At 54.4% G+C, this 26,290-nt stretch overlaps 1 protein-coding gene across 1 annotated transcript in view; it reads left to right on the top strand.

Annotated features, from left to right (window-relative positions):
• The first annotated feature begins 15,807 nt into the window (after positions 1–15,807).
• The window catches only part of LOC119847035 (olfactory receptor 7A5-like), a 22,188-nt gene continuing 11,705 nt past the window's right edge, over positions 15,808–26,290 (top strand). The window contains exons 1-2 of the mRNA XM_043501691.1: positions 15,808–16,280; positions 16,351–16,519. Coding sequence (XP_043357626.1) covers positions 15,808–16,280; positions 16,351–16,519 — 642 coding nt within the window. The remainder of the gene's footprint in view (positions 16,281–16,350; positions 16,520–26,290) is intronic.

Raw genomic sequence — 26,290 nt, 5'->3', positions numbered from 1 at the left:
TTCGGCCGATGGGCTTTGGGAAGAAAATGGACCTTGGAAAGGAAATGTTCTGGTTCGGGGGGGGGGGGGGGCCGCAAAACGCTTCGTTCCACCCGAAGGAAACTGCGCGGCTCTCTTGGGTTTGGCCAAAGGGGCGGGAAATCAGTTCTCCCCCTGGCTCAGCGCTTAAGGAACCTCGGGGCCAGACCCCCACCCCAGATTAGGACCCCCGGCACGCACTGAGTTACCCGCCCTGTCTCTGACTGGCAAGTTGGTACCACTGACCTGCCTGGTTCACACCAGATCCCTTCATGGAAAAATTCCTCCCTCCGCTTGCAAGGCCTCGGAAAGGACAGCCGGAGACGAGGCTGGACATGGGGATTTGAATGCCTCCCCGGCTGGCTCCGGTGGGGCGGCTCCAGCAGCTGAGGTGAAGGGAGGCAGGTCCCGTTCTGGCACCTCGCAGAGGGATATAGATGGGGGAGGCAGGGGAAGGGGTGTGGACAGCTGGGCCCCCTGGCATTGTGGAGGCGTGGCCCACCCCTTCTCAGGCTGCTAGGAGGTTAATGATGCACAGGAGAAGCAATTAATGCACGGTGGCAATTAGGGGAGCAGAGGAGCCCGGGTGGCCACCTCCCCCGTCCTAGGCAGGGTAGAAAACGCAGCTTTATTTCTCCTGTCCCATGTCAACAGTGTGGGGGTCAGTGGCTGAGTGGAGCGTCCAGCTGGGAGTGCTCTCTGCTGGCAGTCAGGGCCAGGCGTTGGGAGATGCTGTGTGGCAGGGAGTGGGACGTTATGTGCGGCTGTTCGCAGCTGTCCCACCCCAGAGGTGGCTGCATCTCACTGCCGGGCGAGCCATCCCCATGCAGCATTCTATGTAGCTATTCACCGGCTGCCCTGCCCCAGAGGTGGCTGCATCTCACTGCTGGGTGAGCTGCCTCCGTGCGGTGTTACATGCAGCTGTTCCCGGCTGCCTCGTTCTAGAGGTGGCTGCATCTCACTGCTCGGTGAGCCACCTCTGTGCGGCATTACGTGCAGCTATTCCCCAGTTGCTGCGCCCTAGAGGTGGCTGCAACTCAGCACCGGGCCAGGATCCCTGAGTGGCATTACTTGCGGCCATTCTTCATCTGGCCAAGCGGCTTGATTTTGCATTGTCCTCCACAGGAAAAACATTTGTTTTCCCTGTGAACATTGATGAACCAAAACAATTTGTGGGTTAACGTTGGTTAAAATTTCCTCCCCAGTGCTATCCCCCCTCTCAAAACAGGCTTGTTTTCCCCCTGGCCGCTGTCCTGCCAAACTCCTAGCCCACCCTATGGTGCAAAGATCTTTCCTAATCAGCCCCCAGGCACAATGCCAGCCACAGATACACAGGGCTGCTGCGACTGTCTTGTAAGACCCAGATCATGATGAGCGTCCCAGCAGGGCTCTCGAGCTGCTAATGGGACACTCCCCAGAGCTAGGTGCATTTTAATCCATCTGAATGCAGGGTTTGCCATCTAGGAACTAGGAGGCCAGGCCAGACCTACACAATGGGGGCTGGGTCCCGGAAAGCAGGGCTCTGGGAAGGAGCTAGAGCAAACAACTCAACATGAGTTGATCGCTTGATGATTCCCTGTTCTGTTCATTCCCTCTGGGGCACCTGGCACTGGCCACTGTTGGCAGACAGGACACTGGGCTTAATGGACCTTTGGTCTGACCCAGTCTGGCTGCTCTTATGTTTTTATGAGGGATTGCAAGTGCTTTGGAGGACAGGATCAAAATTCAAAATGATCTGGACAAACTGGAGAAATGGTCTGAAGTAAATAGGATGAAATTCAATCAGGACAAATGCAAAGTTCTCCACTTAGGAAGGACCAATGGGCAATGACCGCCGAGGAAAGAGCACTGCGGAAAGGGATCCGGGGGTCAGAATGGATCATAAGCTAAATTATGAGTGAACAGTGTGACGCTGCTGCAAAAAAAGCAAACTTCCTTCTGGGCTGTAGCAGCAGGAGTGTGGCAAGCCAGAGACGAGAAGTGATTCATCTGCTCTGCTCCGCACTGATCTGGTCTCAGCTGGAGTATTGGGTCCAGTTCTGGGCACCGCATTTCAGGAAGGATGTGGACAAATTGGAGAAAGTCCAGAGAAGAGCAACAAAACAGATGAAAGGTCTAGAAACCATGAGCTATGGGGGAAGATTGGAAAAACGGGGTTTGTTTAGTCTGGAGAAGAGAAGACTGAGGGGGGGATGTGAGAACAGTCTGCAAGTACATAAAACATGATTACAAGGAGAAGGAGAAGAATTGTTCTCTTTAACGTCCGAGAACAGGACAAGAAGCCATGGGTTTAAATTGCAGCGAGAGCGGTTTAGGTTGGACATTAGGAAAGACGTCCTGTCAGGGTGGTGAAGCACCGGAATAAATTGCCCAGGGCGGTGGAGGAATCTCTGTCCTTGGGGATTTTTAAGAGTGGGTTGGACAAACCCCTGTCAGGGATGGTCTAGATAATACTTAGTCTTGCCATGAGGGCAGGGGACTGGACTAGATGATCTCTCGAGGTCCCTTCCAGTCCTGATTCTGTGATTCTATGAGTCGTTATCAACGGTTTGCTGTCAAACCTGGAGGGCGAATCTAGTGGTGTCCGTCCCGGGTCCAGTGCACTCCAGTATTTTCATGAATGACTCGGCTAACGGAGCAGAGAGCCGGCTCCTAACCCCTGCAGGTGATTTCCCATGGGGAGGGGCAGCCGGCGCTTTTGTGGCCGGGGTTAGGGTTGAAAACGACTTGGACAAATCGGAGAATGGCTCTGAAATCGAGCAGGGCACACGGGACAAGGACCAAGCCCAACATACGCCTCCGAGAAAGGAAAAATCAAATGCACAGCTGCTGGCTGTGTCGCCGACGGGGGGCGGGAGGTTCCTGCGGGGGTCAAATCGGATCCGAGCTAACAGTGGGGTGAAGCTGCGGAACAAGCAAATCTCTTCCTGGGGGGGATCAAAGGCTCATTCACCTGCCTGGTGGGGAAAGGTTCAGAAACTGGCCTGCTTGGAAAAAGCCTGACGGGGGACCAGAGAAATCTGTCCCAGGCTGCTCCGATAGGCCGGAGATCACTCGCTCTCCATGCCTGCCGAAGGCAGGACAAGCGGGGACAGGCTGAATGCTCAGCATGGGAGGTTGAGATGAGAGATTAGGGAAAAGGGTGAGTCTCCTACAGACCCCCCCTCCCAGGCACCCGTTGTGCTCTCCGTTCCCCCTTGAATCGGGGACTTGGGATCCCAATGGAGGAGGAAGGGGAACCCCACACAATACAGCAGCACCCAGGCCTGGAGGTTTCTGAGGGTGGGACGCCCATTAGAAGGTGCACAAGCAACGGGGCTCCCCCAGCATTCCCCGGCTACGTGAGGGGCAGAACGTTGTGCTTGGAAAATAATCAGAACATAAGACCGGCTGTATGGGGTCAGCCCAGTGGTCCGTCCAGCTCACTGTCTCAGACAGTGGCCGGTGCCAGGTGATTCAGAGGGAATGAACAGAATGGGGCAAATATCGAGTGACCCATCCCCTGTGTTGGCCAGTCCCAGCTCCTGGCCATTGGATATTTAGGGACACACAGAGCATGGGGTTGCGTCCCTGCCCATCTTGGCTAATCGCCATCGGTGGACCTACCCTTCAGGAACTTCTCTCATTCTTTTTGTGAACCCTGTTCTACTTTTGGCCTTCCCAACATCCCCGGGCAAGGAGTTCCACAGGTTGACTGGATGCTGGGTGAAGAAGTCCTTCTGTCCGTTTTAAACCTGCTGTCTATTAATTCCATCGGGTCACCCCAGTTTTTGTGTTATGGGCAGGAGTAAATAACACTTCTTTATTTACCTTTCCCACCCCAGTCGTGATTTTATAGACCTCGATCATCTCCCCCCAAGTTGTCTCTTCCAAGCTGAAAAGTCCCCGTCTCATTAATCTCTCCTCATACGGCAGCCGTTCCGTACCCCTAATCATTTTTGTTGCTCTTTTCCGAACCTTTTCCAGTTCCAATCTATCTTTTTTGAGATGGGGGTGACCACATCTGCATGCAGTATTCAAGGTGGGGGCGTCCCATGGATTTATATTGAGGCAATGTGATATTTTCTATCTCATTATCCGTCCCTTTCCTAATGACTCCCACCACTCTGGTCACTTTTTTGACGCCGTGGCACACTGAGTGGATGTTTTCAGAGAACTCTCCACAAGGACCCCAAGATCTTTCTCGAGTGGTAACAGCTAATTCAGACCCCATCATTTTACAGGTATAGTTGGGATTCTGTTTTCCGAAGTTCATCACTTTGCATTTATCAACATTGAATTTCATCTGCCATGTTGTTGCCCAGTCACCCAGTTTTGTGAGATCCTTTTGTAGCTCTTCGCCGTCTGTCTGGGACTGAACTATCCTGAATAGTTTTGTATCATCTGCCAACTTTGCCATCTCACTGTTCACCCCTTTTTCCAGATCATTTATGAATACGTTAAATAGGACTGGGCCCAGTACAGACCCCTGGGGGACACCACTATTTACCGCTCTCCAGTCTGAAAACTGACCATTGATTCCTACCCTTTGTTTCCTATCTTTTAACCAGTTACTGATCCATGAGGGGACCTTCCCTCTTACCCCGTGACAACTCACTTTGCTTAAGACCCTTTGGTGAGGGACCTTGTTAAAGACTTTCTGAAAGTCCAAGGACACCATATCCACTGGATTCCCCTTGTCTACATGGTTGTTGAACTCAGCCCTGATTGTTGGCACAGCTGGGGCAGGGAACGGGATGCGGGGTCTTTCCCCTCTTGGGGGCACCGATCTGGCCCCAGGATGGGGGGACTGGCTGGCTCAGAGGGGACAGGGAGTGGGATATGGGGTCTTTCCCCTCTAGGGGGCACTGGCTCTGACCTGGCCAATTCAGTGTGCAGGGGATGAAGGGGGAGGCTGGGGGTAAGCACCCCAACTCCTATTCCCAGCCCTTCAGAGAGGTCCCAGCTCTTGCTGCCCCTCAAAACTTGCCCCCTAACTAAAAACAGAATTAGCTGCACTGAGACTGCGGACGCTCGTCCGGGGGGTGAATAGCGCTAACGAACCCCACAGGGCCTGCGCTAACGAACCCAATTAGTGCTAGGTCCCCTTGGTGCCCGAGTCTCACCCAGACCCTCCCATGATTAATTAGCCAGAGCCACAACCAAGGAGCAAATGAGAAAATTTGTGACACAGGGGAGGAGTGAAAAAGTCCAGAAGTTGCTGTGAGTGTAAAGAGTTTGACAGATGTACAACTCCCGACACTGCCACCCCATGTCATTTGGGGGGCCAGGAATCCAGATACGCCCACCCCATATCACCCAAGGGGCCATGGATCCAGATACCCCTGCCCCATATCACCCAGGGGGCCGTGTATCCAGATTCCTCCGCCCCATATCACCCAGGGGGCCATGGATCTAGGTACCCTGCTACATCCCTGGGTAGTCGTCTTTGTGCTTGTCTACATGGATACACTCAGGAAATAGTATACAAAATCCTTGTAATTGAATTATTTAAACCAGATTAATCTCCTCTATAGAGAGCCCCTGGTTTGGAACTAAAGTGGCCTTAATTCTGTTTAGTGTAATTCAGAATTAAATTAAATTAAACTAAACCACATTAAAGCTGAGTTAAAATGCCTCTTCTCAACTAAACTAAGGCCACTTTCATTCTGTATGGAAGGGTCCACACAGGGGATATAATGCGGTTTATCTAATCCACTTTCAATCCACTATCTTGATTGGAATGGTGTATTGTGTGTGTCCTAAAACGTAAGTCTATCTGCATCCAGCGCTGCCAGCAGCGACCCGAGATTGCAACATCGACAAGCGATCCCCAAATCGATTGGACGGAGAGCTGTGTGCTGTTATGGCTCCGGTGAAAGAATTTGTCTGTTACATCTGGAGATCGCAGAGAGACACCCAATTCAGAAGACACTGCTGTGAACGGAGGGTCATAGACTCATAGAAGATTAGAGTTGGAAGAGACCTCAAGAGGTATCTAGTCCAACCCCCTGCTCAAAGCAGGACCAACCCCAACTAAATCATCCCAGCCAGGGCTTTGTCAAGCCAGACCTTAAAAACCTCTAAGGATGGAGATTCCACCACCTCCCCAGGTAACCCATTCCAGTGCTTCACCACCCTCCTCGTGAAAAAGTGTTTCCTAATATCCAACCTAGACCTCCCCCACTGCAACTTGAGACCATTGCTGCTCATTCTGTCATCTGCCACCATTGAGAACAGCCGAGCTCCATCCTCTTTGGAACCCCCTTCAGGTAGTTGAAGGCTGCTATCAAATCCCCCCTCATTCTTCTCTTCCACAGACTAAATAATCCCAGTTCCCTCAGCCTCTCCTCATAAGTCATGTTCCCCAGCCCCCTAATCATATTCGATGCCCTCCGCTGGACTCTCTCCAATTTGTCCACATTCCTTCTGTAGTGGGGGGCCCAAAACTGGATACAATACTCTAGATGTGGCCTCACCAATGCCGAATAGAGGGGAATAATCACTTCCCTCAATCTGCTGGCAATGCTCCTGCTAATGCAGCCAACCTGCTCTTGAAAACCTCCAATGACAGTGATCCCACAGCCCCCCTTGGGAGCTGGTTCCAGAGCTGAACTAGATCTAGAGTTAGAAAGTTTTTCCTAAGGCCATATCTACACTACCAAATTAATTTGTCCTAACTCACGGTGGCATCCAGCTGCCACAGTAATTCCATTGCTCGTACAAGTACACATGGGGTTTCTGGTGTCAGCAGGGCACGTTGTCAGCCAGAGCGCTTACATCGATTGTAATATCAGTGCAGTGTGTTGTGGGACCGCTCCTGGACGCCGCATCGCCACCAACCCTACGCCGACCTAACGTCACTGACTGTGACTCTATGCTACTTGCGGGGGTGGTGGAGCGGTTACATTGGCAGGAGCAAAACTGAAGTGTAGACACATCTATGGTCAGGTCAATGTGAGCTGCCTTGCGTTGACCTATCTCCATAGTGTAGGCCAGACCTAAGATCTAACCTCTATCTCCCTTGCTGCAGATAAAGCCCATTGCTTCTTGTCCGAAATTCAGCAGATACAGAGAACAATTGATCCCTGGCTTCTTTAGAACAGCTCTTAACAGATTTGCAGACTGTTATCAGGTCCCCACTCTGTCTTTTCTCCAGATTAAAGATGTTCCGTTTTTTTAAACCTTTCTGCCTAGGCCACGTTTGCTCAACCTTGGATCATTTTGCTGCTCTCTCCAATTTGTCCATGTCTTCCTGATAGTGTGACGCCCAGAACTGGATACAGCCCTGTACCGCTGCTGAGGTCTGTGCTTTGCAAACTTTCATAAAAGACCTCGCTTGGTATATTTTGACAGTACAATCACATTGTATTCAATCAGTTGGTTTAACTGCTTATATTGGGGGGGGTTCCATCTCTTGCTGGTCTGGGAGACCCAGCTCTGAGAAGACATAACCAAAGAGTCTCACTTAGCCAGATAAGACATATATTTTGTAACACGGCCATGAGCCCGTAACCAGAGAGACAAGCGATGCCTGAAACAGCCCGATGCTGGTACAAGTTGGCCAGGGTCAGAGTAGCCGTATAAGAACGGCCAAACTGGGTCACACCAATGGTCCATCCAGCCCAGTATCCTGAGTTCAGACAGTGGCCAGTGTCAGATGCTTCAGGAGAATGAACAGACCAGGGTAATTATTGCGAGATCCGTCCCCTGTTGTCCACTTCTAGCTTCCGGCCATTGGATGTTTAGGGACACCCAGAGAATGAGGTTACATCCCTGACCATCTTGGCTAATCGCCATTGATAGACCTACCCTCCAGGAACATATCTCATTCTTTTTGGAACCCAGTTCTACTTTTGGCCTTCACAACATCCGCTGGCAAGGAGTTCCACAGGTTGACGGTGCGTTGTGTGAAGAAATACTTCCTTTTGTTTGTTTAAAACCTGCTGCCTGTTAATTTCATTGGGTGACCCCAGTTTTTGTGTAAAGAGAAGGGGTAAATAACACTTCCTGATTGACTTTCTTCTCCCCATTCATGATTTTCTAGACATCTATCCTATCCGCCTCTTAATCATCTCTTTTCCAAGCAGAACAGTCCTCCTCTGTTTAATCTCACTGCACTGAGAGGGTGTTTTCAGAGAACTGGCCATGATGCCTGAAAACACGTGCCAGGCCCGTGATTCTCGAGCGGTGCGGTTGCAAATAAAAAATCAGCAGCAGAGACAGAAGTGGAATTGTCTTTCGTTGCTGGTCTCCTTCCACATTTCATGTGCATTTGTCTTAGATTTGCCAATGCTTTGCCTTCTCTCCATAAAAGGTGAACAGGATTTTTAATGCGGTGTTTGCCAGGGGTGTTAGGCAGGCTGATGGCTCTGATACCAAACCCCGAACTGTGTTTAACACCGTTTAATGTGGGACAGTGACAGGGTCACGTCTCTGGGCCCGTTTATTTCATGGAAATTAATCCAGCTTTGGAGATCTAGAACTTGGGGTTTGAGGGTCCTAGAACATTGTCAGGGACCTAGAACCTGTAACCTGTATCTTCCATAAAAGACTAAAAGGAATTTTAACAGGATCACATCTCTGGGCCCGTTTATTCAGTGGAAAGTAATCCAGCATTGGGGATCTAGAACATGGGGCTTGAGGGACCTAGAACCTTGAGCTCTGGAGCTGAGGACAGGTCAGGAAATGCACAATGACTGAGGAGGGGAACCACACTTGGAGCTTCCGCTGTGAGTGCCAGTTCCAGGAGGGCTGGGATGGGTGTGTCTCTCCAGCTCGAAATGTAGACTTACCTGGAGGAGGAAGGAGCATTGGGACCTGTACATGGGGCTGCCCTCCAAGGCTTGGAGCCTAAAGCCCAGAATGGACCCTGACATGAATGAGGATTCAGAAACTAAAGCTCCTGGCATCTTCTGCCAACCTCACAGGTTTGGGGGCTTCTGAGTTGACGGTGGGAGCCCATTGGGGGAACATCCTGGGGCAGAGGCGGGCGGGCTGGCAGTGTTGGGTCCAGGGCTGCTGGGGAGTGGGCGGGAGAGGACTCCAGCCCCTCCTGAAACCTCATTAAGGCCTCCCCAGCTAGGGGGAACAAGGAGCTCCCAAGGCACCAAACAGGACTTGTCTGCCTGGCTTTGGGAGGGGCTGGAATGGAGTGAAATATCCCCACTGGCCACCCAGCCTGGCTCTTTCCTCCTCTGTAGGGTCAGAGATCTGGGCGCCAGTGATTCCCCCCACCGCCACTCCCCCTGCTCCGAGAATACTGGCCAAGCCCCACCACACAGTGGAGAATCTGAAATCAGGTAAGCAGAGGGTCGAGGGCAAGGGGCTTTGGATCAGCACAGAGGGTCCATCTGCTGGCATCAGTTGTGGGTCACTCCACTATGACATTGACTCCCGGCCTTCCCCACTGCTCTAACCACCAGCCCCACTCCCCTTCCAAAGCTGGGCAGAGAACCCAGGTGTCCTGGCTCCCGGCCCCCTCTGCTCTGACCCACCAGATCCAAGGATAGAACCCAGGAGTCCTGGCTCCTAGCTCCCCCTGCTCTGACCCACCAGAACCCACTCCCCTCCCAGAGCTGAGGAGAGAACCCAGGCATCCTGGCTCCTGGCCCCCCCTGCTCTGACCACAAGACCCCACTGCTCCCCACCGCCCCAAGAGCCCTGGACAGGTTGCCAGAGTCCAACACCGAGTTGCTCCTGGCATTTTCCAAACCTCGAATCAGCTGCTGACCTGACCCCCATTGGCAGCCCCACACCCTGGCCAGCCTGAGGCCCCTGTCCCCAGGCCAGATGCTCTGACTCCACAGCCTCTCGGTGGAACCCCAGCAATGTGCCAGCCCCCCAAAATGGGGCCCACTCCACCTTCAGGATCGGCCCCGCAGCCTCGCCGCCTCTGAGACTGAGCCTCCGGGCTCCGGGCATCCTGCTCCACCCCGGCAGCTCTGCCCGGCACGTCCAGCTGAGATGGACCCCTGGTAGAGCTGGTTACGCCTCTTCAGGGACACAGGCACCCCAGGATTTGCTGCGACCCCCCCCCCAGCTGCCTTTTCCAACCAGAGCCGGGTTTGCTGGCCCCTGGCATGCAGTCTCGGGGGTAGCGGGGCTCAAAGAGAGGCAAGAAGGTTAAAGCCCCAGCCGGCCATGCCAGAGCATCCCCCAACCGCACGCTGGTGGCCCCGTGTCTCGTCGTCCAGCCTAGCCTCTACCCAGCCCTTCATCCCTGTCCCGTCCCCGACTTCCTCAACAACCCGCTGGTTGGGCCCCAGACAGCCAGGCAGCAGCCCCCGCTCCTGGCTCCCGTGCCAACCCAGGGACAGACAACCCCTCCTCCCCTTCACCCGCTAGCCAGCAACACAACACCCAGAGGGAAACTGAGGCAGCATCCCATCGCTATTACAGACTAGTCCCACCGCGTCACAACTCTGTAGACAAGCTGTGGTGTGGGCATTGCCCCAGGAGGTGGTTCGAACCCCACCCGCAGCCTGAGTGGAGACCCCACTGAAAAGCCCCAGTCTTATTAATCTCTCCTCAGACAGAAGCTGTTCCATGCCCCTAATAATTTTTATTGCCCTTTTCTGAACCTTTTCCAGTTCCAATCTATCTTTTTTGAGATGGGAGTGACCACATCTGCACGCAGTATTCAAGGTGGGGGCGTCCCATGGATTTATATTGAGGCAATGTGATATTTTCTGTCTCATTATCCGTCCCTTTCCTAATGACTCCCACCACTCTGGTCGCTTTTTTGACGCCGTGGCACACTGAGTGGATGTTTTCAGAGAACTCTCCACAAGGACCCCAAGATCTTTCTCGAGTGGTAACAACTAATTCAGACCCCATCATTTTACAGGTATAGCTGGGATTCTGTTTTCCGATGTTCATCACTTTGCATTTATCAACATTGAATTTCATCTGCCATGTTGTTGCCCAGTCACCCAGTTTTGTGAGATCCTTTTGTAGCTCTTCGCCGTCTGTCTGGGACTGAACTATCCTGAATAGTTTTGTATCATCTGCAAATGTTGCCACCTTGCTGTTTACCCCTTTTTCCAGATCGTTTATGAGTATGTTGAACGGTGCTTGTCCCAGTACAGACCCCTGGGAGAGAGAGAGAAAGAGTCCCCTTTAGCAGATTTCAGGGTTCACACAGGCCAGAGAGTGTCCCCCACAGTCACCCCGAGAAAAACAGCTCAGCTCGATTGAAAAAGGGCCAGTGATGGAGAACCCACCGCGCCCCGGGGGAAATTCTCCCCAGGGCTCATGCCGCTCGCTGCTAACAACTGATGCCTTACTTCCTGTCTGAACTTGTCCAGATTCAACTTCCAGCCCTTTGGATCGGGCTCAGCCATCACTATTAAATCGTTGTTCCCCACATCAGTACGTACAGATGGGATCCAGTCACCTCTTCACCTTCTCTTTGTTCAGCTCAATAGCAGGAGCTCCTGATGTCTCTCGGTCTCAGGCAGGGTTTCCAGCCCTTTAAATCATTCTTGGGGCTTTTCTCTGACCGCTCCCCGACTGATCAACGTCCTTCTTGAAAGGTGGCCACTGGAAACGGAGGCAGGATCCCAGCTGCGGCCACACCAGAGTTCAAATCCCCGCTCTGCTCCGACTCGCAATTCCCCTGGTTATACATCTCAGGATAGCATTAGCTCGTCCGGTCCCAGCATTGCACTGTGATCTCCCATTCGGCTGATTGTCCCCCCCATGACCCTCAAATCTTTTCCAGCATCTCTGGGCCGAGACCCACTGCTGGAAACACGCCCACACGACGATTCCTGTTGGCAGTCACATTTTGAGATCTATCAGTTAGCCAGTTTTTAAATCCATTGAATGGGGTGGGGTGGGGTGTGTGTTTATTTCATATCCTTCTAGGTTTATTTAATTGCGGGATCAAGTCAAAGGCCTCACAGACGTCTTAAGTCTCAGACATCAGAGCCGTCTCCTTGAGTAACTGGACTTGGAATCTCATCTCCAGACGATTCCAAGTTAGTGCGACAGGGTCTCTCCTCCGTAAACCCAGCCTGGGGCCAACCGTCAGTTCCCCATGGCTCCAACCGGCTGAGCCAACCCCATGCCAGCCCCCCCAGGCTTGGGGGGCCAGGTCCCAGCCCCCAGCCCGGGACACTGGGTCATCAGAGATGTGCCCCCCCCACACACACACCTGGCTTGGTCACATTGTTAGGCTAGTGCTGCCACCCGGTGGCTGTCCCCATAACTGCAGCCCCAGGGGTGGGGACGGGACGGACGACGGACAGACAGAGGGAGGGGGGGAAATCCGGTAGTGGGGGGATGGGATGGAAGGGGCAGAAATACTCAATGGGGCAAAGAAAAAAGGTTCAGGGACTTCCACTCATCATGGAGAGTGGGATCTAGTGGGGAGGGAGGGCTGGGAGCCAGGACTCCTGGGTTTTCTCCCCAGGTCTGTCACTGACCTGCTGTGTGACCTAAGTGAACCCACTTCTGCTCTTTGTGCCTTTCCCCCCCTCCCACCCAATATCGAATGGGATTGTCAGTGCTTTGAAGGAGGGACTGTCTTTTTCTGTGGGTCTGAGCAGCGCCTGGCGTGACAGGACCCTGATCTCGGTTGCGGTCTGGGCAGCGCCTGGCACAACGGGGTCCTGATCTCAGTTTCTATCACTCACTGAAGGGATGGATGGAGTATTTAGATGGCTTGATGGATGGAGGGATGGATGGGTGTGTGGATGGATGGAGTATTTAGATGGATGAATGGAGGGATGGATGTAGTATTTAGATGGCTAGATAGCTGGGTGGATGGAGGGATGGAGTATTTAGATGGATGGAGGGATGGATGGTTTGTTTGTAGATTAGCGGGTGAATGGAGGGGATGGATTCCTAGATTCCATGGCCAGAAGGGACTGTTCTCACCTAGTCTGCCCCCCGTATATCCCAGGCCAGAGCCTGTCCCCACCGTAATTCCCAGGGCAGAGCTTTCAGAAAATAATCCCATCTTGATTTCCAAATGGCCAGTGATGGCGAAGCAACCGCGACCCTTGGGAAATTGTTCCTCACTGTTCAAAATTAATGGTTTATTTCCAGTCTCAGTTTGTCCAGCTTCCACTTCCAGCCATAGGATGGGGTTCCACATTCCTCTGCTGGACTGACGGTCCCATTAGTAAATATTTGCTCCCACAGGTTGGTACTTCTAGCCTGGGATCAAGTCACCCCTTCACCTTCTTTGCTGCACTAAATAGACCGAACTGCTGGCGTTTCTCACTCAAAGGCAGGTTTACTGATCACTTCACTATTTTTGTGGCTCTTTTCTTAGCCCTCTCCAATTTATCAAGCTCCTTCTTGAACTGTGGGCATCAGAACCGGATGCAGGTCGCACCAGGGCCAAATCAAGAGGTCAAATCACCTCTGTGCACCTACTTGAAATTCCCCTGTTTACATAGGCACCAGCTTCTTGGGGGGGGGTGCTCAACCCCCTGCTCCAACCCAGACCCTGCCCCCACCCCATCCCTTCCCTCAAGCCCCCACCCCTGCTCTCTCTTCCTGCCCCTGCCCCACCTCTTCCCACCCAGTTCCACCTCCTTCCCCCAGTGTGCCCCATCCCCACTCCTCCCCCTTCCTCCCAGAGCCTCCTGCATGCCGGGAAACAGCTGATGGTGGTAGGCACTGAGGTGGGGGTGGGGAGGGGGAACTGGCTGCCAGTAGGTGCTAAGCCTGGTTATACATCCCAGGATTGCATTAGGTTTTTGACCACAGTGTCACACTGGGAGCTCGTGTGTTCAGTTGATTATCCCCCACTCCGGATTCTGCTGCTTCCCAGAAGAGAAACAGCTGCCCTTGTTCCTAAATGGACCCAATTACATTCAGCCATATTAAAACACCTATTCTTTGCACGCACCCAGTTTACCAAGTGATCCAGATAGCTCTGTATCAGTGACCTGGCCTCCTTCTTATTTACTCCTCCCCCAACATTGTGTCATCTTCAGACTTCATCTAGGAGGGTTCTGCTTTCCTCCAGCTCACTGATAAAGATGTTACCTAGCATAGGGACAAGCCACAGACCTTGCAGGATCCCACTGGAAATCCAAAAAGAAAAGGAGTACTTGTGGCACCTTAGAGACTAACAAATTTATTAGAGCATAAGCTTTCGTGAGCTACAGCTCACTTCATCGGATGCATTATGCTCTAATATGCATTCGATGCATTATGCGTCAAAAGCTTATGCTCTAATAAATTTGTTAGTCTCTAAGGTGCCACAAGTCCTCCTTTTCTTTTTGCGAATACAGACTAACACGGCTGCTACTCTGAAAACTGGAAATCCACTCGCTCGATGAGGATTCTCTGTTCACAGATACACGCTCAGATCAATCAGTTAGCCAATTACAAGCCGAGTAAGTTAATTTTATATCCTTCTAGTTTTTTAATCTAAATATCACGCGGTACCAGGTCAAACACCTTACAGAGATCTCAACCGATGATATCACACTATTACCTTTAGCAACCAAACTTGTAATCTCATCAAAAAAAGATCATGAGTTAGTCTGACAAGCTCTATTATTCAGAAACCCATGTTGACTGGCATGAATTACATTACCCTCCTTTAATTCTTTATTAATTGAGTCCTGTATCAGTTGCTCAACTATCCTGCCCAGGATTGATGTCCAACTTATAGGCCTACAATTACCTGGGTCATCCCATTTGCCTTTTTTACCAATTGGCACAACATTGGCTTTCTTCCAGTCTTCTGGAATTTCCCAAACATTCCAAGACTTATTAAAAACCAGCATGAACGGTCCAGGGAAATCCTCAGATGGCTCTTTTAAAACTCTTGGATGGAAGTTATCTGGACTTGCTGATTTAGAAATGTCTACATTTAATGGATGGCTGGATGGGATGATTAGTGGATGGATGGAAGGAAGGCTGGCTGGCTGACTGGATGGATGGATGGCGTGATTAGTGGATGGATGGATGGGTGGGTAGTGTGAAGAGTGGATGGGTGAATAGATGGATGGACAGATTGGTAGTGTGAACAGTGGATGGGTGAATAGATAGATTGATGGACGGACAGGGTGATCCATGGATGGATGAATCAATGAAGTGATTAGTGAATAGATGGATGGATGGATAGAGTGAAGAGTGGATGGATGGGTGGATGGATGGACAGATGGGTAGGGTGAAGAGTAGATGGATGGATGGGTGGGTGGGTGGGTGGAAGTATGGATGGACAGATGGGTAATGTGAAGAGTGGATGGGTGAATAGATGGATGGATGGATGGGTAGGGTGAAGAGTGGATGGATGGATGGGGTTGTGGGGGGTTTGGAAGGATGGATGGGTGAATGAGTGGAAGTATGGATGGATGGATAGAGTGAAGAGTGAATTGGTGAATAGATGGATGGATGGATGAATGGATGGGTAGGGTGAAGAGTGGATGGATGGATGGGTGCGTGAGTGGAAGGATGGATGGATGGATTGAGTGAAGAGTGGATGGATGAATAGATGGATGGATGGATGGGTAGGGTGAAGAGTGGATAGATGGATGGGGGTGTGGTGGGGGTTGGAAGGATGGATGGATGGCTGGAGTGAAGAGTGGATGGGTGAACAGATGGATGGATGGATGGGTAGGGTGAAGAGGGGATGGATGGATGGGGGCGTGGGGGGGGGTTGGAAGGATGGATGGATGGACGGGGTGATTAGTGGACAGAGGGATGGAGGGATTTGTGTGTAGACTAGTGGATGGATGGATGAACAGATGGGTGGCTAGCTAGACAAATGGATGGATCTCCTTTCATCCATCACCCACACTCTCAGCTGTATCCCCATCTCTTTCCCTGATCAGGCCCATGGACAGCACCAACGACAGTGTCCACCCTGACCTCCTCCTGCTTGGGCTTACCAGCTGCCCCAGCCAGGATAACCTGCTCTTCTCCCTCTTCCTCTGCAGGTATCTCCTCAACCTGTTGGCCAACCTACAGATCCTGCTGCTGACCCGCTCTGACCCCCGCCTGCATGGCTCCCCCATGTATTTCTTCCTCAGCCACCTCTCGCTGGTGGACATCTGCTTCACCTCCACCACCATGCCCAAGATGCTGGCCAACCTGCGTGCTCGGCGCCAGGGCATCCCATACACCGGGGGCCTGGTGCAGAGGTCGGTCTCCGTGGCCTTTGCCATCCCTGAGAACTTCCTGCTGGCAGTCATGGCCGGGGACCACTACCTGGCCCTCTGCCGGCCCTTGCGCTACGCCGCCCTCCTGAGCCCTCCTCCTCATCGTCCACTCCTAGGCCCGCATCCTCCAGGCCATGCTCAGGACCTGTGGTGCCCTCCTGGCTGTGGTGGGGCTCTTCTATGGCACCGCCATCGGCGTCTACTTCCTGCCCCTCTCCAGCTACTCTGGGGACAGGGACAAGCTGGCCTTGGTCATGTACACCGTGGTCACCCCCACGCTCAACCCCTTCATCTACAGTCTGCGCCACCAGGACATAAAGGCCGCCCTGTGCCAGGGCCTAGACAGGCTAAGGGGGGCGTGGTGGGGCTGGGGCAGGGGGTCAGGAGAGGTAGGGCCAAAGAGCAATGGGGGAGGGCTAGGGCTGGGATAGGGGAGGAGGCGGGTCTCTGTGGGGCTATGGGGCATGTCCTTTTGGGGGTGATGCATGTGGGGGGATAAAGGGACATAGCCTGTGAGGTGATGGGGGTGTCTCTTGAGGGGGTGTGTCCTTTTTGGGAATGAGGGGGTATGTCCCTTTGGGGTTGAGGGGTGTGTCCCTTCAGTGGGTGTGTCCCTTTGAGGGTAGGGGCGTGTTCCTTGACTGGGCGGGTCCCTTTGGGGAATGAGGGGGCATATCCCTGCAGGGATGTGTCCCTTGAGGGGGTGTAAATGGGGGGGGGGCATGTCCCTGTGGGGTGAAGGGGCATGTCTTTTGAGGGAGTGTGTCCCTGTGGGTAGAGGGTGGGTCTCTTGAGAGGGCATGTCCCCAGTTCAATTCCGGGAGCTTGCTGAGTCCCGGTTCGCCATGAGCGTGTCGATCCGCTTTCTTTTCAACTTTGGCACGACTTTAAATCTCTCTGCCTCTTTCTTGCCACTTCCCGAAGTCAGGGCTGGCGCCGTTACAGCCTGTGGCCAAAACTCCTGATTGTAGACTATTGTGGAGGTTGGTTTCTCTGAAGCCCACTGATCTCCGGTCTGTGGACCAAATCTTTGGTTGCCCCCTTGGTCGTCATTACAAGAGCTGTCCTACCGACAGTAATCTCTGGTCTCCGTTGGATTATAGGACGTTAAATTTAATATATATTATGGGTACATGGATGTTACGCTCTGACATGTCCTGTAGCCTTCAACGACCACTGAGGTGGTGCTACATCCTACCCAACTTACTCAGGCATTACTCAATCCTTCCTCAGAGGTCACTGAGAATTCATTCCAGGTTTACTCTGTGCTTCCTCAGAGTTTCACCGGTCTTCATTCAACTTGTTCTGACTTTGCTCGTCCCTTACTCAGACTTTGCTCTGTCCTTACTCGGCCTAGGACTCCTGGGTTCTCTCCCCAGCTCTAGGAGGGGAGCAGGGTCTAGTGGTTAGAGCAGGGGGGGCTGGGAGCCAGGATGCCTGGGTTCTTTCCCTGGCTCTGGGAGGGGCGTGAGGACCAGTAGCGGTGGGTTTAGGGTGACTGGCTGACTCAGGGGTTGGGGAACAGGACATTGCACCTTTCCCCTCTGGGGGGGGCCAGTTCTGAGGCACCCCAGGAGGGCAGAGCCTGGCTGGTTCACGCCGCTCTCTCTAGTTGTGGGGAGCCGGCTGGGTCCCGGCACATGCCCGGCCCTTTCTAACCTGCCAGGCTAGAAACAAGGCCTTGTCTACACAAGAGTGTCGCTCCAGATGAACTGAAATCGGTTTGTAACTAAAGCGCCGTCAAGGGCTTTGGCACCGTCTGTAGCCTGAGTCGCGGCCCGGGCAGTTCAGGCTGAATGGGCACCTCACGCGCGGGCCGAGGCCGGAAGTGCCCACAGGGAGGTTTCCCCCCCGGCACCCTTGCATCGAACCTCGTGCGGCCAAGGCCTGGGGGGAAGTGGAACAAGCCTCTCGCTTCTCTCCAGCCCAGGACTAGCATGCCAGCCCCCGCTCTAACCACTTGACCCCACTCCCCAACCCAGGAGTCGGGATAAATACAGGAGAGGGAGAAGAATTATTTAAGCTCAGCACCAATATGGACACAAGAACAAATGGGTATAAACTGGCCACCAGGAAGTTTAGACTTGAAATCAGACGAAGGTTTTTAACCGTCAGAGGAGTGAAGTTTTGGAATAGCCTTCCAAGGGAAGCAGTGGGGGCAAAAGATCTATCTGGCTTTAAGATTCTACTTGATAAGTTTATGGAGGAGATGGTACGATGGGATAATGGGATTTTGGTAAGTAATTGATCTTTAAATATTCAGGGTAAATAGAACTAATCCCCTGAGATGGGATATTAGATGGATGGGATCTGAGTTACCCAGGAAAGAATTTTCTGTAGTATCTGGCTGGTGAATCTTGCCCATATGCTCAGGGTTTAGCTGATCGCCATATTTGGGGTCGGGAAGGAATTTTCCTCCAGGGCAGATTGGAGAGGCCCTGGAGGTTTTTCGCCTTCCTCTGTAGCATGGGGCATGGTTGACTTGAGGGAGGCTTCTCTGCTCCTTGAAGTCTTTGAACCATGATTTAAGGACTTCAATAGCTCAGACATGGGTGAGGTTTTTCGTAGGAGTGGGTGGGTGAGATTCTGTGGCCTGCGCTGTGCAGGAGGTCGGACTAGATGATCAGAATGGTCCCTTCTGACCTTAGTATCTATGAATCTATGAGTCCTGGCTCCCAGCCCCCCCGCTCTAACCACTAGTCCCCTCCCAGAGCCAGGACAGAACCCAGGCATCCTGGCTGCCAGCCCCCAAGTCTTATCACTAGAACCCGCAACCCCCCCCCAGTGGGGGACGGAACCCAGGAGTCCTGGCTCCCAGCCCCCCTGCTCTAACCCACTAGCCCTCACTCCCCTCCCAGAGTCTGGGAGTCCTAGGTCCCAGACCCCCTGCTCTAACCACTAGACCCCACTCTTCTCCCAGAGCTGTGGAGAGTCCTGGCTCCCTGTATCAGGTGTGGCAGTCTGTAAGTTTGGGGGGCAGGTTTAGGGGCTCAGTCAGAGGGTGGGTGGGGGCTGAGGACAGAGGAGGAGATCTCTGGGCCAAAGGTCTAACAGCCCCACCCGGCCCAGCCATGAGGCTGGGTTCTCCTCCCCCCCCCAGGCTGCGCATATCAAAGGGCAGGAGATGGCCCATTGTGTAGGGCTGGGCCCCCTGGCTCCAGGAGTCTATTGGCATGCAAAGAGCTGCCTGCCGGGGGGGGCCAGCAGGAGCCGGAGTCAGCTAGGGCAGGACCCCCCAGGCCTGAACCCCGCCCTGCCTGCCCCCTCGACCAGCCCCGGACCCTCAGAAATCACCCCAAGCAAAGCCCTGGGTCCCCAAACTCAGATCCCGTCCCCCCTCCTGCGTCTTCTCCCCACACTCAGCCCCTGCCGCCCCCAAAACTCAGTCCCCCCAAACGATCTTCCCTCCCCATTCCCTCCAAACTGAGCTCCCGTCCCCCCATCCCAGCCCCCTCAAATTCAGCCCGTCCCTCCAACTCAGCTCCTGTCCTGTGCCCCAACATAACTCGCATCCCAGCCCCATCAAATTAAGCCCTACCCCCCTATATAACCCCATCTGAGCCCCCCTCAAATTCATCCCCCATTCCCCCAAAATAACCCCCATCTCAACCCCCTTCAAATTCATCCCCTATCCCCCCAAATCAGCTCCTGTCCTGTCCCCAACATAACGCCCTTCCCAGCCCTCATCCCATCAGCTCCCATCCCCCCAACTCATCTTGTCCCTTCCCCCCAAATCCCTCCATTCTAGCCCCCCTCAAATTCAGCCCGTCCCCCCAACTCAGCTCCCAGCCCCATTCTAGACTCCCAAACTCAGGTCCCAGCCCCCCAAACTTGTCCCCTCCTGTGCCCCCAGACTCAGACTGAGCCCCCTGCCCTAATTTTAACCTCCATTTCTGAGAACCCCCCCATTTCAACTTCACCCCAAACTTACACTCAAGGCCCCAAATTGTCAGCCACTCCAATCTCCACATTCACCCTGAACTCCAAACGGGGCCCCCTTTTTTCCTGGTGCTCAGACTGAACCCCCAGACCTTTGCCCCACGGAGAGCCACCCCCTTTACCCAGCTCCCCCCATATTCACCCCAAGGGAGCCTCTGAAACTGCCACCCCCAAATGTAAACTGCTCTAACCCACCAGACCCCACCCCCCTCTCACAGCTGGGGAGAGAACCCAGGAGTCCGGGCTCCCAGCTTCCCCTCCCCCTCAACAAACTGGGCTTTTAGCTGTCTTTAGACTCTCTCTAGGGCAGATTTCCCCTTCCCTGCTGGGCCCTGCCCACCCCCTTCGGGCCCCACTGATATGCAGGAATCTGGGCCCAGGGCTGAGCTGGATTAGTTTGCAAATTAGCTTGGGGGATGGGGGGGGAAGGCAAATAGAGACAAAGGCCCAGGGAGAACAATGGAGATCGCCCCCCCACCCCCTCACCGGAGCCATTCCACACCCCAGCCTGTCTGCCCCCTCCCCCCGCCCATCACAGAGAACCCCCCATCACAGACTATCTGCCCCCATCACAGACATCCCCCAAACTCAGCCTGTCTGCCCCCAGTCCATCACAGAGATCCCCCCATCACAGCCTGTCTGCCCCCATCACAGAGATCCCCCAAACTCAGCCTGTCTGCCCCCCACCATCACAAAGATCCCCCATCACAGCCTGTCTGCCCCATCACAGAGATCCCCAAACTCAGCCTATCTGCTCCCCCACCATCACAGCCTGTCTGCCCCCCATCAAAGAGATCCCCAAACTCAGCCTGTCTGCCCCCCACCATCACAGAGATCCCCCATCACAGCCTGTCTGCCCCCATCACAGAGATCCCCCAAACTCAGCCTGTCTGCCCCCCACCATCACAAAGATCCCCCATCACAGCCTGTCTGCCCCATCACAGAGATCCCCAAACTCAGCCTATCTGCCCCCCATCATCACAGCCTGTCTGCCCCCCATCACAGAGATCCCCAAACTCAGCCTGTCTGCCCCCCGCCATCACAGAGATCCCCCATCACAACCTGTCTGCCCCATCACAGAGATCCCCCCATCACAGCCTGTCTGCCCCATCACAGAGATCCCCAAACTCAGCCTATCTGCCCCCCACCATCATAGCCTGTCTGCCCCCCATCACAGAGATCGCCAAACTCAGCCTGTCTGCCCCCCGCCATCACAGAGATCCCCCATCACAGCCTGTCTGCCCCCATCACAGAGATCCCCCAAACTCAGCCTGTCTGCCCCCCACCATCACAGAGATCCCCCATCACAGCCTGTCTGTCCCCTGCCCATAACAGAAATCTCCACCATCACAGCCCATCTGCCCCTACCCCAGCCTGTCTGCCCCCATCACAGATCCTCCCCACACCCCAGCCCATCTGACCCTACCCATCACCAGAGCTGCCCTCCACCCACCCAGTCAGCCCCCCAGCCCAGCACTGGGGCCAAGGCAGGGAGCCGGGGATGATGGGGGATTTGTTGGCCTTAGCTGGGTTAGCGTGAGCCAGGTGCATTCTGGTAGCTATCCCACAGTGCCCAGCGCTGAGTTTGGGGGGGGATCTATCGGGGGGAGGGACACGGTGGAGAAAGGGCCTGCAGGGATTCTGGGAGCTGAGGTGGGGTGACGGCCCAAGGCTCTTCTCCTTCGGGAGGGAAGGGGCAGCTAGTGGTTGCGGGGCGGGGGGGGGAGCCAGGACTCCTGGGTTCTCTCCCCAGCTCCAGGAGGAGAGTGGGGGCTGGTGGGTTAGAGCGGGGGGGCTGGAAGCCAGGACTCCTGGGTTCAATCCCTGGCCATATGGCCTTCATATATCTTCCCCCACCTTGCTAGGCCTGGTTTCATTTCTCTAGGGGAGCTCCCTTTGAGGGGCCTGTTGGCTCCCCAGCCACGCCAGAGAAGGCAGCTTGGCCCTTCCCTTGGGACTAGCAGGATTTCCCCCCAAGGAGGATCCCCTGACACCCCCTCCACCCCTCCCCAGCTGATTGAATCAGGGTGGGGTGGGTGATTCACCCTCTCCAGGGGGAACATTCAGCCCAGACCTTGGTCAACAACTTAATGAACAAAAAGAACAGGAGGACTTGTGGCACCTTAGAGACTAACAAATTTATTTGAGCGTCATCTTCGGTGAGCTACAGCTTATGCTCAAAGAAATTTGTTAGTCTCTAAGGTGCCACAAGTTCCCCTGTTCTTTTTGCGTATACAGACTAACATGGCTGCTACTCTGAAACTTAATGAACGACTGCTAGAGAGTCTGGGCTGGACCCCCAGGGGTCAATCAGTGCGGCGGGCGGGTCAATGGGGGGGAAGGGCCAGATCTCCAACTAAGCTCAATGTGCCCTGTAGCTCTACTTGGGTCAATGGGACTAATCCCTGGGTATGTGGGGGGATCCCCTCCCTGGGAGAAGGGCTGGGGGGTCTGTGAGTTGGGGGATCCCCTCCCCAGGAGAAGGGTTGTGGGGGTCTGTGAGTTGAGGGATCCCTTCCCCAGGAGAAGGTGGGGGGTGTCTGTGAGCTGGGGGATCCCCTTCCTAGGAGAAGGGTGGGGGGTCTGTGAGTTGGGGGATCCCCTCCCTGGGAGAAGGGCTGGGGGGTCTATGGGCTGGGGGATCCCCTCCCCAGAAAAGGGTTGCAGGGAGTCTGTGAGTTGGGGGATCCCCCCCCCAGGAGAAGGGCGGGGGGGGGTCCGTGAGCTGGGGGATCTGCTGCCCGGGGGGAGGGAGGGGAGCGGACGTAGAAGGGGGTTTGTTGCCTGAGGCTGGGGAGATTCCCTGGAGCAGCTTCTGGGGTTCATGGCTAAGCCCCGCTCCCATTCAGATGCAGGACCTGGCCCCCGGACAAAGAGTGGTCATTGAAATGCAAATATCCGGGCTCCTCTGCTTGGTGGAAATCCAAATAGCCCCCATCCTGGCCCCCAGTCCAAAAAGGGGGCAATGCCTCTCATCAGGGTCCAGCCCCAGAGATGCCCCTGGGCCTGCATACAGCCCCTCTCTGGGCAATTCTGGCCAGCCCAGCTGGAGGGAGTTTGGGGAGGTTCATTTGACCCGGGGGGTGTCATGCTGGGACTGAAGATTTCCCCAAGCTGCGAAAGAGCCCCAAAGCATTTTGTGCCCACTGAACCAGAATGGCTCGCCCAGCCCTGAGATGCAGCCATCTCTGGGGCGGGGCAGATGGGGAACAGCCACACACATCACCGCATGAGCATGGCTTGAGATGCGGCCACCTCTGGGGCAGAGCAGCTGGACTCACTTGGGGTAGGATTTGGCCAGGACACCAGGGTTCACCCCTCACGAGCCCTGGGGGTAGGAGCCATGGGGTGCTAGCATCTTGTTTCCATGTAAGGAGAGGCTCCTGCTGGCCCTGTCAGGCCAGGGTCTGAGCCAACTTTGGGGGGCTGGGCAAGGCAGGGCTCCCCCATTCCCTTCTGTGGCAGCCAGGCGGAGTCACTGTCCAGAGGCCTGATAGCAGGGTAGATGGGCCCCATGATCTTATGTGGGGGGAACAGGGGGATACATGGCTCTGATTTGGGCACCCCGACTCTCCCCCCCATTCAGGACTTCAGGCCTCCTGCCCCAGCGGCCTGCTCCCTCGTGGACCCCACCCCCACCCCTCTGGCCATGTGGTATGCAGAGCCCCCCCCCCACCACTCCAGGCCCATTGTCTTTGGCTGACGAGGGGTCAATGGCCCATCCAGCCCCCCACCCCTCACCCACTCCTGATCTGAATCAACCAGGGAGGGGCTGGGTGGGTCTTTGTTCTCCAAGAGTTGGGGGGTAAGGGAGGGGGCCTTGAACTTGATTGGAGGAAAGGCTGGGAGTGGAGGGAGGCCGGGGTCCAATGGCACGAGGGACCAGCCCGCGGGGTGCGACCTTTATAAGGTCCTGAGTAGCTGGGGGGCAGGACAGGACCCACAGATCTCAGGAGGGGGCAGGCCCAGCAGATGGCAGGTATCTTGGGAGGGGGAAATAGTGGGGTGAAGGGAGGTGACCTATAGGATGTGGGACGTCTAGGGGCTGGGGGTCCCAGGGAGACTCTCCTTTCTGGGTGAGGGGTGGGTTGAGGTGTAGAGGGGTGAATAGGAGATGGGGGGGCTTTGAGTGGTCGGGAGGGGGCTTGTGCTAGGATCAGTGGGTTGAATGGGGGGTGCTGTGGGGTTACCTGTGAAGATGTTGGGGTGACCTGTAACTCCGGATATTGTGAGGGGGAGGTTAGTGGAGTCTCGGGGGTGAGATGTGGGGCTGGGTGAGGGGGATTTAGTCGGGCCTCGTGTTGAGCTGTGGGGGAGGTAGTGGTATCTTGTGGGGCTCTGTAGACCCACAAGGTGTATGTGTTGGGCGCTGAACTGGGTCTGGATATCCCTGGGGGTGTGGAACTGGGGGGGAGTTAGTGGGGTCTCCTGGAGCTGATAACCCCTGGTGAGGGGCTAGGTGTAGGGAACTGGGTGAGCTGGGGGGCTGGGAAGTCTCATGGGGTGGTGTTGGGCTAGGTGATGAGGTTATTGGGGTCCCGGGAGGGGGTGGGATTGCGGTCCGGGAGTGACCTGTGGGTCCGGGAATCCCTATAGACCAGTGTGGGGCTGGGGCGGTGGAGGGGTTAATGGGTCTTGGAGTGACCTGTGGGGCTGGGTTTGTGTGTGTGTGGAGTCCTGGGGTGAGGTGTGGGGCTGGGTCTCCCTAGGGAGTGGGAAGGGGGCTGAACGGAGCGTTTAATGGGCTTGGGGTGGAGGTTAGTGTGGGCTTGAACATGAGCTGTGGGGCTGGGTTTGTGGGAGTCGGAGGGGGCAGTAGGATCTGTGTATGGGAGTTAGCATGGTGTGGGGGGTGATGTGTGGGGCCGTGCATCCCGTGGGGCTGGGTGGGTGAGGTCTCGGGGCAGTGGGGGCTGGGTGAGGGGTTAATGGGGTCTGGGGGTGCTGTCAAAAGGGTCTCGGGGCAAGGGGGGTTGGGGTCATCCGGGTCTGATGGCGGCTTAGCAGCGCTGGGCGGTGAGCTGTGGGGCTGGGGATCCGTTGGGACCGGCGTGGGGCCCCTCCACATTGGGGGGCCAGTGTGACCCCGCCGGCCGGAGGCCGCCAATACGGTGGCCCTGTCTTGTGCCCCAACCTTGAGAAAGTGCTTCATTGTATTGGCAGCTTCTGGTCCGGCCACCTCTCCAGTGGGGCAGCCGGGGAGGGGGGCTCCCCAGGGATCCCCCTCATTGTGGAGGGGCAGCGCCCCCCCGCACCCTGCAGAGCCACCGCGCTTGGGGGGCACGGGGCGGGGGGGGCGTGTGTGTGCAAAGGTGACTTCGCTTTGCTGCGAATTTCTTTTCTAACCCACAGAAACGGGGTGAGGCTCGCGCGCCGGGTTGGGTCTTTGCCACGTGTGTTAAGGAGGCTTCGGGCCACCCCCAGCAACTGGTCGCAACACCCGCATGTTCCACATCCCGCAGACAGACCCACATCCACATCCACCCCCTGCACGGGGGGGAGGCCCTGCCCCACTGAATGTGGGAATTGTCTCCCGGACCCCAGATTGCCAGTGTTAGAGCCTGTCTCTCAAGATCCCCTCTGCCCCGGCCCCACCCCTCAGCCCCGGGCCCATCCCCCTCCGACCCCCCCCCGGCTAGAGTAACACAACGACACACAACACAACATTCCTGGGCTTCTAGGGGGTCGTGTTTGAATTGTAACATGACTTCATACGTGCCAGAGTGTGTGTAGTGTATACATGGTATATAGTTAGTGTGTGTGTGTGTGTGTATGTAAATAGTTTTTAGCTTTGTATAGGTTGTCATATATAAAATTAGTGTATATGTTATATACTACATGTAGTGTATATAGTGTTTATGAGTGTATACAGTATAATTTGTGTGTATAGTTATAATTTTAGTTTGTGCTTACAGTTTTTTATATATATAGTGTGTGTATATATAGTATTTTATATATATGTATATTTCTAGTTTAATTTTTATAGTTTTTATATATAGTCTATATGTAGTATATAGTTAGTTATATAGTGTGTATAGTATAATTTTGCTTATATATAATTGTATATGTAGTGTATAGTTTGACATACTATGTCTTTATACTATAGGTTGCTAGTGTCTGTATATATATTACACAGAATGTATGTACATAATGTAAATTATATGGTGTGTATATATGTATACGTCTAAAATTTGATTATAAAATAGGGCCTACAGACAGGA

Source organism: Dermochelys coriacea, chromosome 23 (genome assembly GCF_009764565.3).
Source record: "Dermochelys coriacea isolate rDerCor1 chromosome 23, rDerCor1.pri.v4, whole genome shotgun sequence".
Taxonomy (NCBI): Eukaryota; Metazoa; Chordata; order Testudines; family Dermochelyidae; genus Dermochelys; species Dermochelys coriacea.
This window is presented reverse-complemented; position numbering and strand designations above follow the sequence as displayed.